Source organism: Lissotriton helveticus, chromosome 5_1 (assembly GCF_964261635.1).
Source record: "Lissotriton helveticus chromosome 5_1, aLisHel1.1, whole genome shotgun sequence".
In the NCBI taxonomy this organism is placed as follows: Eukaryota; Metazoa; Chordata; class Amphibia; order Caudata; family Salamandridae; genus Lissotriton; species Lissotriton helveticus.
Window position 1 is genome coordinate 1,366,538,327 of NC_136065.1, and position 17,779 is coordinate 1,366,556,105.

At 48.5% G+C, this 17,779-nt stretch overlaps 1 protein-coding gene across 3 annotated transcripts in view; it reads left to right on the top strand.

Annotated features, from left to right (window-relative positions):
• BLTP3A (bridge-like lipid transfer protein family member 3A) overlaps nucleotides 1-17,779 on the top strand; it is a 571,303-nt gene that overhangs the window by 129,453 nt on the left and 424,071 nt on the right. For all 3 annotated transcript variants that reach the window (XM_078644270.1, XM_078644271.1, XM_078644272.1), the window contains exons 4-8: nucleotides 10,654-10,745; nucleotides 11,276-11,465; nucleotides 15,560-15,700; nucleotides 16,029-16,199; nucleotides 16,297-16,474. In XM_078644270.1, coding sequence (XP_078500396.1) covers nucleotides 10,654-10,745; nucleotides 11,276-11,465; nucleotides 15,560-15,700; nucleotides 16,029-16,199; nucleotides 16,297-16,474 — 772 coding nt within the window. The remainder of the gene's footprint in view (nucleotides 1-10,653; nucleotides 10,746-11,275; nucleotides 11,466-15,559; nucleotides 15,701-16,028; nucleotides 16,200-16,296; nucleotides 16,475-17,779) is intronic.

The window sequence follows — 17,779 nt, forward strand, 5'->3', positions numbered from 1 at the left end:
AATCAAAGGCCCTATCTATATCTGCCAGCAATAGGGCAGCCCGTTCTCCAGTGGCCCCCATTGCAGCCACAGCCGTCTGCGCCCGTCGTATATTGTGCCGCGTCGCCTGACGCGGCATAACGCCAGCCTGATCCGGGTGGACTAGATCGGCCACGTAGGGGAGAAGACGGTTCGCCAGCGATATGATAGGGCGATATGAGTCATGGCGATCGGGGGGCCTACCCGGCTTCTGAAAAACCACCACCTCAGCGTGGCGCCAGTCAGCTGGCAGCCGACCCATCGGGGCGGTGGAATTGGTATCATCTACCGCGAACAGTTGGACGTCTTCCAGCTTAAAATCAGCGAGGTCTCGGGCTTCGAACGAATGGGTTTTTCCTTCAGAAACCTGGAGAGAACACTGATTTCGGGGGTACTGTGCTACCGGCCGCCGGGCTTGGCCTCCTCTCTGCCAGAGTTCCTGGATTTAGTATATGATCTTTCAAACACCCACTCGAATTTGTTAGTCTTGGGTGACTTTAATCTATGGGAGGGGGGTCCTTTAGACGGTGCGTTTACTTCACTCTGTCAAGCCCTTGCTGACATCCAACTGCAGCAACTGGTCCGTTCTGCGACTCATAGGGGCGGTCATGTCTTGGACTTGATTTTCGCTGGAGCTCATTCGGCAGCGATTAATGACATCTTGGCCCAATGCTGGACCGACCACGCGCTCGTGGTCTTCTCCTTATGTTTAGGAGACCACTCCTCTGAGGCCGCCGGGGTGGGACTCTCGACACTGGGCCGACCTTGGTCCCGATTGCTCAGCTTATCTCCTTTATCTGCCAACTTCTGCCTGAGGAATTCGGTGGAAGAAAGTTACTCCTCCTTGTGTTAGTCCATCACCGACTCGCTTGACAAGACCGTGCCCCTTCGTAGGGCAAGAGTGAGGGTGAACCGGGCTTTCCCTTGGTATACGGAGGAGCTACGACATCTGAAGTTGAGCTGTAAACGGGCGGAGAGAGTGTGGAGAAGGGAGTATTCCTCCTCGGCTAAAGCCTTGTTTAGATTCGCATTGAGAGGTTATAAGGATCAGATCAAGCGGGCCAAGGCGACCTTTTTAGAAACTTCCCTGATGCAGGCGCCTAATAAATCCCAAGCCTTGTTCAAAATCGTCAAGGACCTGTCACATCCGGCTTGCGCGGCTAACTCGGTTCGTGCGTCACAGGATCTCTGCGACTCGTTGGCACTTGCCTTCGAGGAGAAGACCGCTAGGATCCTGGAGGGCTTAACACACCCCTTACCTGTGGCTTCTAGTCCGGGAGCTCCGGCTGACTTGATCAGTCGACCTCGGACAAGTATGGCTGACCCGGGTTTGGGAGCTCCGGGCAGATCGCCTAGTCGACCCCAGCCGACCGGCGTGGGAGCTCCGGTGGAGCGGCCCAGTCGACCCCAGACGGGCAGTGTGGTCCTTGATCTGGGAGCTCCGGGCAGCTCACCCAGTCGACCCCAGCCGATTGGTATGGGAGCTCCGGCGGATCTGTCCAGCCGACCCCAGACGGGTATCGTTGCCCTTGGTCCGGGAGCTCCGACAAGTACACCCAGTCGACCCCGGCTAAGTTCTTTCCCTTCCCCTTCCTTTGAGGAATTTTGTAAGGTTGCTCATTCGGTGTCCTCAGGGTCTCCGCTTGATCCGCTGCCCCCCAAGTTTTGGAAGGCCTTTCATGCAGAACTTTTTCGGCCTTTGTTCTCGATTTGCCTCCAATCTTTGGAATCGGCGGCGGTGCCAGAGTGCTGGAAGTTAGCAGTAGTGTCACCTCTGCTAAAAAAGTCATCCTTGGATCCGACCTGTCTCTCCAATTATAGGCCGATCTCCTTGCTCCCTTTTCCGATTAAGATCCTGGAGAAGTGGGTGACCCGCTCTCTCTCTGGCTTCCTGGAGAACATCGGGTGGTTCGATGAGGCCCAGTTTGGCTTCCGCCCTGGACATGGGACGGAGTCCGCGCTGGTGACCGTGTTGGATAATCTTCGTTCGCGTGTCGACAGTGGTCGGGCAGCCTTCTTAGTGCTGCTCGACATGTCGGCCGCGTTCGACACGGTCTGCCATCGGACCCTGGTAAGGAGGCTGGAGGAATGCGGGGTCACTGAGGGAGCTAGAGATTGGCTGATATCCTACCTTGGTGGCAGGCAGCAGCTGGTCTCACTTCCGCCATTCAGCTCTGAGCCAAGGAGTATAGGACAGGGGGTTCCACAGGGCTCGGCCATCAGCCCTATATTGTTCAACTTATACCTCCGCCCTTTAGTCCAGCTAATAAAATCTTTTGGCGTCTCGGCATTTAACTATGCCGATGACACCCAGCTGGTCTTTTCACTGGAAGGGCATAAGGCGGTCTCGCTGGATACTTTCCATCGCTGCATGGCAGCCACAGCGGACTGGCTACGAGCTAACTCCCTGCAATTCAATAGCTCGAAGACGGAGGTGCTCCTCTGTTCCACTGACCGGATTCCGCGGGCACTTCCTGAGAACTTTTGGCCCAGCACTTTCCTCGAACCAGTGCTGGCATCGGATTCAGCCCGTAACTTGGGGGTTATGTTTGGCCCTAGTTTACAACTTGATATACACGTCAATAAAACTACTGCAACGTGTATGATGCTGTTACGCATGCTACGCAAAGTTCTGCCTCTTCTCCCCGCCCAAGCCAAACCAGAAGTAGTCCGTGGGACCATACTAAGTCGTCTTGACTATTGCAACGGACTTCTTCTGGAGGCTCCCAAAAATTTGATAGGGAAGTTACAGCGGGTGCAGAAAATGGCCGCTAAGCTGGCCCTCTCTCGTCCTAGGTCCAGTTCTTCCACTCTCGCTCTACGAGATCTGCACTGGCTCCCGGTAGGTCTGCGGGTACAGTTTAAAGCGGCATGTTTGGTGTTTAAGGCTGTACACCTTTTGGGCCCCGTCCCTCTGCAAAACATGTTTGCGTGGTACGCGGCTCCACGGCTTCTGCGGTCTTCATCCGCTCACCTTTTGGTGGTTCCAAGGTTTCAAAGAGTGAGGATGGGTGGCCGCTCTTTTAGTGTGGCAGCAGCCACATTCTGGAACTCCCTCCCACTCTCTTTGAGGAGTCACAAGGACTATTTTCCGTTTAGGAAGGCTTTAAAAACTCACTTATTCCCAAAAAATGCTTGAGCGGTTATAGTGGCTAAGGTGCATGGTTCCGGATTAAAGCGCCAGGATGCCCTTTGGGTGACAGGTCAGCGCTCTATAAATATATTAAATAAATAAATAAATAAATAAATTCCTCTTGCCCCTGGCACTTTGGTCCTCCCGTTCCTGCGACGGGCCTCTCGAGTGTCTCACCATCACTGTCTCATCCGTCCATTTAAAGACATCTTCTGGAATATCAAAGAAATGGGTTCGCGACTGGAAGACTACCCGCAGGCGGGCCGGATAAAGCAAGGAGTATTGGATCTTCAGACCTCGTAGTTTCGCCTTGGCGGCAATAAACGAGTGACGTTGTTGTTGCACGATTCTAGTATAGTCCGGAAAGATCATGATCTTCTGATTCTCAAATAGAAGAGAGTCTTTGGCCCATGCCTCCCATAGGATAGTGTCCCTGTCATGGAAATTCAGGATTTTAGCTATCACCGGCCTGGGCCGCTCCCCCGCCGGCGGTTTCTGCGTCAGGGCTCTATGTGCACCTTCTGTCACAAAACAGCGCGACAGAACATCCGGAGGAAGCCAACTCTCCAACCACTGGGACAAGAAGAGTTCCATATTCCCTTTCTCACATCCTTCCGGAAACCCCACAAAGCGAAGGTTGTTCCTGCGTGCCCGCCCTTCGGCATCCTCCACACGGAGCGCAAGGCCCTTCTGGACGCTTTCCATTGCTACCATTTTCCGCTTCAGGGTCCCAACGTCGTCTTCCACCACCGATATCCTGGATTCCGCCTCAGTGACACGCGTCACCGCAGTTCGCAGGTCTTGACGCAGTAGGGTCACGTCTGCTCCAACTGCCCCTATTTTGGCATCCAGCATGTCCCTGGACTGGGTAATCGCTGCCATGAGCGCTGCATTGTCAGGGCCCGTCCCTTGGCCACCACCTGATGCTCCGGGCACCCCACTCGGCCCGTGAATTTATCGATGGGCCCCTGTTTGGCGGACCCGCTGCCCCCGCCGCCTCTGGTCATGTCCGCGGCACACCTGGAGGCTGCTGTCTCCGGATCGTTTGGAGATTGCCCCAGTGCCGACACCCCACACCACCAATCACGACCAAGGGTACACCACGCGAATGTCTCCGGGTACACAGCTCCCCCACACTGTCGTCGTCTGCTGCTAGGGGGTACACCGGGTTCCACAAGGCTGCTCCCCAATGCAAGATGTACAATGCTGTTCTGGCCGGGCCCAGCCCCTGCTCCGTGAGGCCCCTGGTCCGATCTCCGCACCTCAGGGGGGGGCCCGCGACCCCGCGACCCCGCACCAGGCCACTCAGCGACCAGCTGCCAGCCCCGGATGGAGGAGCCCCTCTGCCACACAGTCCAATTGCTCTGGGCACCCACCGGCGCTGCAGGTGCCGGCCACGGCCCCTTGTCGCCTTGTAGTTACACACTCGGATGTGGCCACACGGAGTCACCCACGCCTTTCACGCCGTCCCTCCAGGCGCCGCCACTGGGCCCCCCCAGGCTTGATCACAACACTCGCCGGAGTCTCAGGCCGCCCACCAGCTCATGGGCCCAGGAGTCACAATCGCGCTACGCCAGTCTCGTTGGGCGGGGTCTCACCTCGGGGGTCACCGCACCGTCGGTCTCTCCAGTCGGTACCTAGGCCACCGCCAGTCACCAGCACTCGCAGCCGGGAGCCTCTAAACTCGAGGTCCCGGTCTCGCGGCTCCAAAGTAGGCCTCAGCTCCCTCCGGATGTCCTCCCAGCACAGGTCGTCACTGCCTCCGCAGCGGACAGGTCCGAGGACCCGCCCACAGCTCCGCCGCTAATGAGGGCACCGGGCCCAGGATGGATGCAGGCACGGCCGGCCGGCGCGGAGATCTCCCGACCGGGAGGCGCCAAAATCGAGGCCCCGGCTTCACTCCCTGGTACCAGGCCGCAAGCCGCCGCTGCCGCTGTCTCTGCTTCAAAGGGCCCGGGAGCGCCGAATACTGCACCGGGCAACACCTCCTGCTCTCCGCCACAATCGCTGCAGGTGTGGGCTACAAGGCGGGTCCAGGAGCCAGGATAAATCGCCGGATAATAGTCGGGCTGGTGGGAGCTCTAGAAAGCTGCGTCCACCATCTTAGCCTGTGAAGCCACGCCCCCCAATACTGTATGTTTAACGTACACATGTTTCTTTCCATTTTTTTTTTATTTCAAATGTTTTTTATTAAATATAAGTTTCATTTCAGAAGTTACATACAGTACATTATAATGCAGAAAGAAAGAAGAGAGAAAGAAAGAGAAAGGGGGGGGGTTGTCGTTAAGTCCTTCGTGACTCCAGGTATGTGTCGAGGAGCTCCCACATTCCATCTTTGGCATTGTGCTCCTTTGTGAACTTGCTGGTGATGTTGTCTGCGCCTCTGAGGAAAGGGACCCAGTTTATCCATGTTTTGAAGTTTGCTTTGGCTGTGTTCTTCCAGTTTGTTAGGATGATTTTTAGTGCTGCCGTTAGTAGGATGTCTACCAGGTCTCTCTCCTCTTTGCTGTCCAGGTCGTCCGTCATGAAGCCTGTGGCGAGGCTCACGAAGGTTAGCTTTATATTCTTGCTGGTGATGTCATTGATAAAGTTGTTTACTTTCGCCCAGAACTTCTTGACTTTGTGGCATTCGAAGGTTAGGTGTTCCAGGATCCCTTCCTCTTTATCACAGTTCCAGCAGATACTCGTGTCTTTTATGCCTACTTTGTGGAGTCTTGCCGGGGTCCAGTATGCTCTGTGGAGGAGCCAGAACTTAGTTTGTGCCAGTTGTGGCGTGACCTTGTTTGTTGTTGCCGACCGCCACAGTTTGCCCTTTTCTTCCTCGTTTAGCTGCCTTCCAAGGAGTGATTCCCATGTGTTCGTTACTTTCTTGTTTAGCGAGGATGTTTGAGGGTTGAGAAGCTTGTATATTTTTTCTGTGTGGTGGCCAGTCGCGTTGAGGGCTTCCATGTATTTGATGATGGTTGGCGGGATTTTGCTTAGGATTGCCTTTGTAATGGCCGTTTTCATTTTCAGGAATGTGTATAGTTCCTTTGCCGGGAGGTCGTGTAGTTGTTGCAGGTTTTGGAATGTGATTGGCGATTTTTTTGTTTCCAGTTGGTTGGGTGTGGTTATGCCTTTTTCCATCCACGTTTCACTGCTTAGTCTTACCCTGGTACGTTATTTTTGTGTTTAGCCAGATCGACTCCCAGGTTGAACCCTTCAGTTTCTGTTCCATTCGTTTGTCTATTTTCATTAGTGCCTCTTTGGTGTGTCTGAGGATTGGGTTGAATCGGTGAGGGTGTTTGTTCGCTGTGAGTAGCGCTATGGGGTTGAGCCCCCCCAAGATGTTTTTTTCCACCTTCAGCCACTCTGGTTCGTATTCCTGCAAGCTGGTCAGCCAAAAGGTGCCCTGTTTCGCTAAGCAAGCTGTCTGGAAATTTTTGAAGTTCATTAGGTTGAGGCCTCCCAAATTTTTTGTTAGCCTCAACTTTTGTAGACTTATTCTCGGTCTTTTGTCTCTCCAGATGAAGCCATAGTTTATCAAGTTTCTTGTGGAAGTTGTCTGTCGTAGCCAGGGGCAGCATGCTGAGCGTGTAGTTGATAGCTGGTGTAACCATCATCTTGATCGTTTCAATCCTCCCCCACCAGCTTATGTATTTGGGCGACCAGGTGTCCAGTCTCTCCTTTATCTTTTTTCAGGATGGCCTCTTTGTTGTATTCCAGTGTTGTCTTTAGGTCCCTGCCGAAGAGTAGGCCTATGTATTTGAGCGGTTTGTTTTGCCAGGCTAAGCCCGACTGGCCCAGTACATCTTTAGTGGTGTGCACGTTCATTGGCTTACACTCCGACTTGTCCTTATTGAGCTTGTATCCCGAGGCTGTTGCGTATTCCCCTATGGTCTCCATTAGGGCTGTGATTGATGAGGTGGGCTCCGTGGTGGTGATGAGGATATCGTCTGCGTAGGCAGCGAGTTTCACCGTCTTGTTTTTGATTTTGACACCGCCTATGTCGTTGTTGTTTCTTATTCTGGCTAGTAGTGGCTCTAGTGCCAGGAGGAAGAGACCGGGTGATAGGGGGCAGCCCTGCCTTGTGCCTCTTTCCAGCGTTAGTATCTCCGATGTGCACCCGTTTACCACCACCTTTGCCCTTGGTTTGTTATAGAGGGCCATTACCATTGTTCTGTATTTTGTACCTAGTCCGAATTTCTCCATGCATGCGTTGAGGAAGGGCCATGATACTCTGTCGAAAGGCTTTCTCAGCATCTAGAGCTATCATTACTGCCTGGTCCTCGCTGTGTGTTGTGTGGTTGATGAGATGGCATAGTAGTCGCGTGTTATCCTGGGAAAGTCTGTTCTTGATGTAGCCCACTTGCGAGTTGTGGATGAGTAGTGGTAGGACCCTGTTCAGTCTGTTTGCCAGGATTTTCGCGTATATTTTACAATCTACATTGATTAAGGATATTGGTCTGTAGTTTTGTGGAAGTTGCGGATCTTTCCCTTCTTTGGGTATCACAATGATGTTGGCTTCGGCCATGGAGTCTGTCACTCTGCCCCTGTGGGTGCATTGCGTGAAGGTTGCGGCCATGATCGGTCTCAGTTGGCCGATGAATGTCTTGTAGAAGTCTGCCGTGTACCCATCCGGTCCGGGAGCTTTGTTGGGTTTGAGTTGGGTGATTGCTGCGTCGATTTCTGCATCCATTATGTCTTCCTCAAGTGTATCCCTTTGAGCCGCTGTGAGGGCTGGCAGGTTGGTCTTGCTGAGTAGGCTTGAGCCTCCATCGGCGTCTAGGTGTTTGTCAGCGCAGTATAGTTCTTGGTAAAATTGTCTGAAGACCTCTAGGATACCCTTGGTTGTTGTTTGTGATTTGTTTGATTTGTCAGTATGGCCGCGATTGTGTGCTGTCTCTGTTTTGCCTTCAGGTAAGACGCCAGTTGTTTCCCCGCCTTGTTGGCTGCGCATAGGTTTATTGCCCTGAATTTATTTATCCATGTACCTGCCCTCTCGCTGAGCATCTTGTTTAGTTCATATTTCCTTTTGGTTAGGGCCATTAGGAAGTTCCTGTCTGTCAGGTTCGGGCAGTGCCCCTTTTCCAGAAGGGTAATCTCTTCTAGGTCCTTGATTTTCTTGTTTCTACCGCGGTTCATTCTGGCCTTGATGTTTATCAGTTTCCCTCTCAATGTCGCTTTTTGGGCGTCCCAGATAATGCTCTTCTCCACCTCGTCATTGTCATTGTGGTCCAGGTACTCTCGTATGGTGTCTTCGATCTCTTTCACATTGCTGGGGTTCTGCAGGATGTCGCTGTTCAATCTCCATCTGCTCGTTGGTTTCTCATTGTGTCTTGCTCAGTGACAGTGTGATGTGTGCGTGGTCTGATATGGTTATCGGCGCTATTTCAGTGTGGTCTATAAGGTGTGTGTGTGTGTGTGCTGGACATCAGTATGTAGTCTATCCTGCTGTAGGAGTTGTGTGGGTGTGAGTAAAAGGTGTACTCCCTTGCGCTTGGATGTTGAAGTCTCCATGGATCGGCGAGGTGGAGCTTGGCACATAGGTTTTTCAGGGTGTTGGTGTTTTGTGATTCATGGCTTGTTCTGTATGGGTGTCTGTCTGTTGCCTGGTCCCAAACTTGGTTCATGTCGCCTGCCACTAATAGAAGCTCATCTTGAGGGACTTCCCCGAGCATCGTGCCTACTTCCTGCCAGAAGTGTTTGTCCTCTGCGTTGGGGACGTAAATATTGGCTATATGTATCCGTTCATCTCCTCTGGCCAGGCTTGCGAGTAGTACTCTGCCTTCCTCATCCGTACGGGAGGTGTTTAGGATTAGGTTAGCTTTCTTGCTCACTATGGTGATCACCCCCCGCTTTTTTTGTTTGGCAGGAGAGCATAGGACTTATCCTATCCATCTTGCCTTCAGGTGGGATGCTTCTTCTTGTGATAGCTTGGTTTCCTGAAGTACGTAGACGTCTCCCTTCAGTTTGGCTAGGTGGTCTAGCACCTTCCTGCGCTTGATGGGGTGGTTGAGACCTTTGATGTTCATGGACACTACTTTGAGGTTTGTGGCTCGCCCGGCTTGCGTTGGTGGGTTCATGGTGGTTTCGGTGTTTCGCCGCTCAGTGGGTTGGCTTGGTGTGTGGCTATCTGTGGCATTGTTCTGTTAGTCCCTCCTCTAGCGCCCCCCCCCGGGCCGTGGAATAGTGACAGCGGGGATGTAGATAAGATAGAGATGTACAGTGAGTGAGATGCATATACATGTACTGTGGCGTTTACCCGTAGTTTCCCATTCCCATTTCTTCCCCCACCCCCCTCCCTCCCTCCCTCCTCCCCCCCTCCCTCCGCCTATTGAATTGTGAGCGTGTGACAGCAAGGGTCCTCCCTCTCTCCCCCCCCCCAAGTTTATGATTGATTAGTTTGCTGGTTTACAGAGAGTAAAGGAAATGGTGTCCAATATTGTTCAATCGAGACCCCTCGTTTGTATTGACGTTATTGTATATCCGCCTTGGTAATTCGAATTTCAGAAGTCTTCTGAATCTCTTCTAATTGCAACAGATCTCTGTTTTGGATTCAGGACGTTCTAAAATTTGGGGGGTTGAGCTCCCAGGGTTCTGCCTCCGTTTCCTTCCTCTTGAACACATTTGGGTTGAGTTTCAGGTTAGTGCATAGCAGGGTGCCTATTTCTGAAATATGACAGGCCATTGCCCCAGTGAGCCTTATCTGTGCTGCAGAGAACTTTGTGTGATCCTCTGAGACTACAAATAGAAATTGGAGACCATCAGGTTTTGATGTGGTCACGCTTTTTTGTCCTTTGGGCTGCGATTAGTAAGAATGGATTGGATTCATGAGAGTCTAGTGAAAATCGGCTTGGGCTGTTTTATAAAATGCTCTCTGAAAGGGTCCTATGTAACCCACAAGCAGAATGTAAATTGTAAGGGCATACATTAAACTGTAACCATATGCAAAATGAATTTTCCATGTAATATTTGGTGACCTTTACTCCAGGGATTAGATAAAGCACCAAAGTGCATTTTTTTTAATATTTAAATTTCAGTGATTTTTATTGTGATGGATCTGACAGAAGTCCTTATGTTCATGCCTCAGGACCCCCACTATTTTCTTTTACTTTGCCTGTTCCTGACCATATTTGCCTGTTCCTTCTTTAATTTGTCTCTCCCTCCTTCAATTAGTTTCAGATGAACTCTTTCATTATTTCTTTTCCCCGCAATCCCCTTTCCCTTGGCATTTCTTTATTCTTTTCCACTTCTTGGGCTAGCTGTTGCCCTTGTAGTCGGCTATATATTGAAACATCCTCGACTTTTATTATGTCTGAACCCAGGCAGTAGTTGAAGTCTTATAAATGGCAGTCGCCGGTTGTAGCTCACCCTGTCTCTAAAGGCATCACTCCTGCACTGGCCACTGTTCCTTCCAATATTTCTCTCCTTCTGCCTTCATGCCTGACACACAGACACACACACGCCGTGGGAGGTCTCCACCGGTGGATTGGTCTCTCCCATGTTTTCTTCTCTTACAGTTCCTGGATAAGGTGGAGGTGGAAATGCGAACTTGTGAAGACCCACGCCCACCCAATGGACAGTCTCCTATTGCCCTAGCTGCTGGGCAGAGGTAATTAACCTCCTATCCTAGCTGTTATAGCTCTATTGTACTGCACTTCTTGCCCTATTCGCTTGAGAGCACTGATGACACGTTTGATCACTGTGTACATTTTTAATTGAATACACTTGCATGCTGTCTATGATATTTCTTACACCACACATGGACATGTTTATGCATTACAGTTGTGAAAACTCTGTCGTCTTACATGAGTAGGGTGTGCACGACATTTTCTATTATTTCACACATGCACCGGTCATGCATAAATGGTTACCTAGGAACCTCTCAAGTCCGACTTCCATGTTGAATGTGTTCTCAAGTTCTTACACTCAAGCACATCCACACACTTTCTTTTCTCTCTCTATAGCCTCTTACATATTCTAATGGTGTATGATAATTGTTGCCTGGATAAAAGTGTCCAGAAAACTAGATGACACCATACCCCTTGTTTTTGGTTGACCGTGTTAACAGTTTGATTTGAAAATGCCTACATTTGTACTCTTTGTTTTCAAACCCTGTTTTATCTTGTCTTTTTTTTTTAGTGAGTACGGTTTTGCAGAGAAGGTGGTCGAAGGAATGTTTGTCGTTGTCAATTCCATCACAATTAAAATCCACGCTAAGGCCTTCCATGCATCCTTTGAATTGTGGCAACTCCAGGGTTACAGCGTCAACCCCAAGTGGCAGCAGAGCGACCTCCGCTTCACTCGTGTGACAGACCCTCAAAGAGGAGAGGTAAATAAGCAACAAATGCCACAGCCCTGGCAGTCTTTTCGCAGGATTTGTAATCACAGCAAAGTGACTGCATATAAAGACAATAAGATAAGAAGTTGTACTCTGGTCCTACTTTCCCTGTACCACGTGGCTCCAGGATAGCCCTTGTCAGAGAGCAGAGACTGTAGAACTGACAGTCTACGCCCCGCTGGCCAACACCTCTAAGTCTCCTGTCTCTCAGTCCTGATCAGTTCTCTCAAATTATGCTAAACTCACTCTTTCACTTTGATGGATGTTAAAGACCTGTTTCACAAAGAGATGGCTTTAAGTCACATTGGGACACATTGTTAAAAGTTCTGTCAATTCGCTTTGATTCCAGGGCATCAAAGAGGAACAGGTTGGAGACAGCCACTGATATCACTCAGCTAAGAGAATGGTCCTGCACGGATTCTGACATAGCTTTGTTTTTTGTTGTATGTTTGGGCCCAGACTTTGGGAGTTCCACATTACACTCCCCTTTATCTACCAGAAAAAAAATGGACTATTATTGTATGCAGAACTCTACTTGTGCTGCAGTCCTCTGGCTTTAAAGTCATTGTGCCATGATTTTGTTTAAACACATTGCCTATATTTTACTTGTTTGGGGTAGGGCAGTTATCGGGTGCAAGCCTGTGTTCTATCTATGTGCATCGATATAAGGTCCCCAGAACTGCTGGCTGGTTAGTTTGCAGAGCAAGAGTGCACAGATCCTTTAGGGGATATTGGATTGCATCATTTGTGTAAAAAACAAAAGCCCAAGTGAGATTAAAGCAACCATTTTAATGATGATGTAGCAAGACAGTCTCCCCTTCCGATACCCTTCCATGTGGTGGTCAACTTCACTGTCCTATTTCTACTTGTGAGAGTTTTCTTTTTCATGGTTTTGCACAACCTGTTTCAGTTGGTACAGTCCAAGGAAAGAGCATTAACCGCTCCGCATTGGAGGGCATTTCTTGGACTGACTCTTCACCACTGTGGAGTTTGTTGCACTGTTCTGTCGAGTCCTTTTCCATAGAGATCGCTATTGCACTGTAGGATCATGCCAGTCTCTCCTTCTAGACATGGTGCAGCACTGCCATTGTTCTACAAGTTAGATTAAGCCTCTATATTTGAGTCCATGTCAGATGGCTACGACTCATATTTTCTCCCCTGACTCACAAGACTTTCACCGAGCAGCTGAGGCCAGCTACTTCTGTGTCTGTCGCAGTCAAAACGTGATTATACAACCTCATCTCCTGACTCCTCCACCCCTTTATAGAACAGAGTTCCTTCTCGCTGTGCAGATGACAGCCCAGTGACTGGCGGAGAGCATCACCATGCAAGGATACTCTGGAGGACTCATTTACCAATGCAGCGCTCAAGCACACCACTTTGCACCTCGCAGGGCAACAAAAAAGGTGAAGGCATTGAGCAGCACCAGACCCCCACTTAGCTCTCCTGTAAGGGCACCTAGATGTAGCAGTATTTTTGTACGTTCATCATGACTCCAAAGGTACACCTAGGAGTATATGACCCCACCCAACTCAGCCGACCCTGATCTTGGAAGAAATGGAATTGGCACAGCTCTTCCTCAGTACTCTTAGAAGTCACTATTCACATTGATTGCCTGTCTCCACAGGATTTAGTCTCCCTCTCATTACATGTGGACTTCATAGTAGAAAGGTCAGACTTGCTTTATTAATCGGGCGCAGAAAGGCTAGACCACTAGTGGCCCAATCACTTCCAGCTTCCCTTAGTCCTCATTGCATTCTTCACCTCGTTGCTGTCCTCGAACCTCAGGGAAGCATAAGGTTAGCCCACTCTCCACAGCTATTCCAGATGGCTGTAGACCCATCTTCAGAGCCTGGGTTCGTTAAACCATTGAATGTCTCCCTACTCTCAGATGCAGACAGGTGACATCCTGAATGGGGCGAAGCCACTACTTGGGTGATGGCCTGATTTTGGACTGGCAGGGCATGTTATCGATGCTTACCCTCTGACTTCTTTAATCGTCTGACAGCCCAAGATGTTCTATGCTCCAGTTTGTTCCTGCTTGGCCTCATATGGTTTGGTGCTCGGACCTGCTCCATCTTTTCCTAAGCTACCATATCTTACTTCACCATCGAAGACCACCTGTCCATCCACGACAGAAGTGTTGCATCTCTCCCTTCAATTGCTCAATATGAGCATGTGGCTTTTGAAGCACTAGCCATTGAACTGTTAAGCTACACCTCCAAAAACCTTGAATGTATGGTGGCCGCAAGAAGTCCTCCACAAGAGCAAGTGGTGTGATTGGGATGAAGACTGTGGAAGGACATCAGCCTTTGCAATTACTCAGTGGATGGTATTCTTTTTTGCATCATCCTACTGAAATGCAGGTAGACAACTGCAAGACTTACTTTCCAGCCATTCACTGCTGATTGACCGAGTCTGGGAACTCCTTCTCCACAAGTAAGGAGGCCTTCAAAAGAGATCCTAACAGTAGAATATACCTGTTCTTTGCAATCAGGTGCTTCATAGACTCATACTGTTTCTTACCCAGCAATTGCATAAACACTTTGAGCAGCTGCCCTCCTATTTCATTAATCTTCTTGAAAGGAAGCCTTTTTTCTTTTATTCCTGAAGGCCATAAAATTGAAAGGCCCATTCTGCCCTTTAACCAGTAATGCGATTATACTGACATAAGGTGATGTTGTTTACGACTTTGCCGATCATTGTGCTGGCCGAGGGGCTAGTAAGGCCACCATGTTAAATGTTAAATGTCGTATACTTGTAAAGCGCACAGCTGCCCCAGCAAAGGGGCGTCCCGGCGCTGTATACCGCTGGGGAACCCGTCGTGGCTTTCCCTGTGGGATGGTCCCTACTGGGAATCCCCAAGGTGGAGCCAGGCATCCCCGGCGTTGATGGGGCCATTGTGGAGATTAGGCAAGCTAATGCCCAGAGTTGCCGAGTGGGACCCCAGGTTAGAGTAGGCACCGAGGCGAGAATTGTAGAGAGATGGATAACATTTACTGTGCGTAGCTACACTCTGTATACATCCGGTGCCTAGACACGTCACCAGGGCTGCAGCACCGTGGTTTACAGTCTCCAGGTAAGTGATATACAGACAGTGGCCAGGCTGCAGCTTGGACTACCCCACACACATTCAGCCTGCACTGCACTGTAGAGGTAATATGCGGGGGAAATACCAAATTTTGGGAGGTAGTTCTGCACAACCTGTGCCTATTGTTTTTGATGATGCATTAGCCATCACTTATTATCAGCAGTTGTGAATGCACTCACAAACCTAAGAATGGGAAGGAGCCAGGACCTTAGAGTAGAATAAATGTACCTTTATGCTTACTTCATTATTTTTAGTCTGTAGCTTGCATCTCATTATCCACATTTACCAGCCGGCCCCTTGGACATGGTGTAAAAAACAAACACTGATGGGCCCTTTTCAGGTTTCAACAGGACAACTAACACGGGCACACATGGAACTAGGAAATTGGGACGTGTTGCGTATGCATTATGGGTGCATGCCCGCTGATGAGCTCAAATCTCTGAATTAGCTTTTGAAGTGGTTTTTGGTGGGGCCTTTTGATGGCACGGTACCCCCAAAAAGGTGATAATAGAAGAAAAGGCTACAAAGGTGAATTTATCTTTATCTACAATGTGTCTCCATAATGCCACACTCGCCACTACCTACTTTAATTTATGGAGGATTATAAAGGAACGTCCTGCTTGCGTTGAAAAAAGAACCCAAAACGGTGTAAGTCCTGTAGGGATTTTCTTATATATCTTTTTTTTAAATAGCCAAGTTTACACCCCGGCATAAACTCCTCAGCAATGTACAGTAGCTAAAAGTGCCTAACCAGGTTTATGCCAGTAATTTACCATCCAGTGGGATGATATTTTCAGCGTGTGACATTACAGAAGTTCCCATACTGGAAAACAAAGTAACTTATGCCTTTTTGCAATTTTTTTATTTACCATTCTGTGTTTTTCTCCTCCCTTATTCTTACCCACTTTTGCTTGTTTCCCCCCTCTGCTATTGCAGTTCTTTTTGTCCTTTGGCAACGTAAGACTAAGGAGTTCTTCCTTTCTCCTGTGTGAAGGTGTTAACATTTAAGGAACTGACCTGGCAGACCCTTCGTATTGAGGCTGATGCTACTGACAGTGGTGATCCAGATGCTGTGACCACTCCACTGAGGTTGATCACCAACCAGGGAAGAATCCAGATTGCTCTGAAGAGGAAGGTGAGTGCCTTGATCCAGCTGAAACATGCTTTATACTGTCATTGAGAGGGGAGGATCTACCATTACAGTTGCCACAGTAGCTTGCAGATCACTCAAACACAGTTGGCAATATTAAATGGAAACTAGGGGCCAGACTGCAATCTTTAGCCACCCCATGGTGCAAGCACCCCTAAATAAAGGCGTCCCTATCTTGTGAATTTTGTGGACCCGGACAACCCTGTTTTTAAAGTTCAAGCTTATGATTAGGAGAGAGATGGTTGAGCATTTTCCCACGGGTATGTGTGTATAAGAGTCAAGTTCTTGCATTTATTTTTGCTCATGATTATAGACAAAAGACTGCAACGTGGTGGCTTCAAAGTTGATGTTCCTCCTGGACGATTTGCTGTGGGTGCTAACAGAATCACAGCTCAAAGCCATGATGAAGTATGCCAAGTCCCTTAGTGAAGCTATGGAAAAGTCAGCTCAACAGAGGAAAAGTATGGCTCCTGAGCCGGCACAGGTATGGAGAGCCTTGTGTCAGACATTATAGGTGGGAGGACAGTTTGAATGGTGTTGCGAACTAGGTTATTTTATTATTTTCTAATCATCATCTATAGGTGACTCCACCACCACCCAGTGCCCAGCAGACTTGGTCCCAAGCATTCTCTGGCAGTCAGAGCACCAGCACCGTAGGTCAATACTTTGATAAATATGACATGAAAGAGTCGTCCTATCACCTGCTCATCTCCCGCCTAGACCTACATATTTGTGATGACAGCCAAGCACAAGAGACAGGTAAGGGAGGAGAGGTAATCTGTGAAGAATTTGGGATTGCTTTGATAAAGGAATAGACTAGTGGATTAAAAAACACAGTCTCCACCAGGAACTTTGGAAGCCAATCACTAGTATCAGGATAGATGACAGGATTTCTAGAGTGGATTGACACCCACAGTGGAGTACACAGTGCAGGGGAAGAAGTTACTGAATAACCTAGATTTACCTTTATTTGTATTCTGGTAATTCTGCTGGCATTGAAATATGGGCCATCTTAAACTTAGATTCAGTAACAAACAATTGCTTTTTATTGGGTTAAAGTGTGTATACTCCTAGGTGGAGGAAATTTGTGTAGGCTTGAATTGGAGAAAGCTGCGAGTGAGATGCTGTTATTCCAAATGAAATAACTTTGTTGGTTGTGATGTTTTGGCTGAGACTACTTGTAAAGTTACAAATAAATAATAATGCTATATAAATATCTTATATGTCATTTCTCACCATTTTTGAATGAAGTGCTATGCATTTGAATTCTTGGTAGGTCTTATGCCACTTTGAACATTTTGTGAGCTAAATGGTTAAACTACACAACATCCATTCATACAATTCTACATAGAACTGGTTCTGCTGCACATCTAAGGCTAACAACAAAGATCATTTTGTCACTTTATATTATTCACAGTTGAACTTCTATTTTTGTCAAAGACCCACAAACGAATGCGGATAGGAGCATACCTACATCAGGTATAAAAACACAGCTAACCTAAAAATTCAGAAAGATGGAATTTGCTACATACAATTGCATATAAAGCTGTAGGGAAACAATTACATGTAGAGCTAGGGGCACACTCTCGGAACAAACAGCTCTTCCCAGTAATGTGCCACTTCAAGACCTTGCAGAATATAAACTTCTTGTCACACATTATTAAGAAATGACAATATTACAAACCCTACACACATTAGTCTAACTGACTAGCGCTATCATTTAAATCAAATACTTGTATTTGATTAGTTATATTTTCACTTGTGACCCTCCCAGCATTTGATTTAAAAAAAAAGTGGAGCTTTCTAACCTAACCACTAGATGACTGGAAATGCAAATGATGTAAATCTAGACCTATTCAACTTTAATTTTGTTTTACTGGTAAGGGCTTTCTTACTCCTGATTGGCAGCATAGTCAGTGTGATTTTATTGTCATAGGAGCAACCGATTCAATCAGTTTGTAGTGCATCCTTTCCATCATGTTTTAGAGGCATTTTAAGATTTGTAAAACAATAAACAAGGTTACATTCTCATAATTAAAAAAATTAATTGTAACATAAGATTGA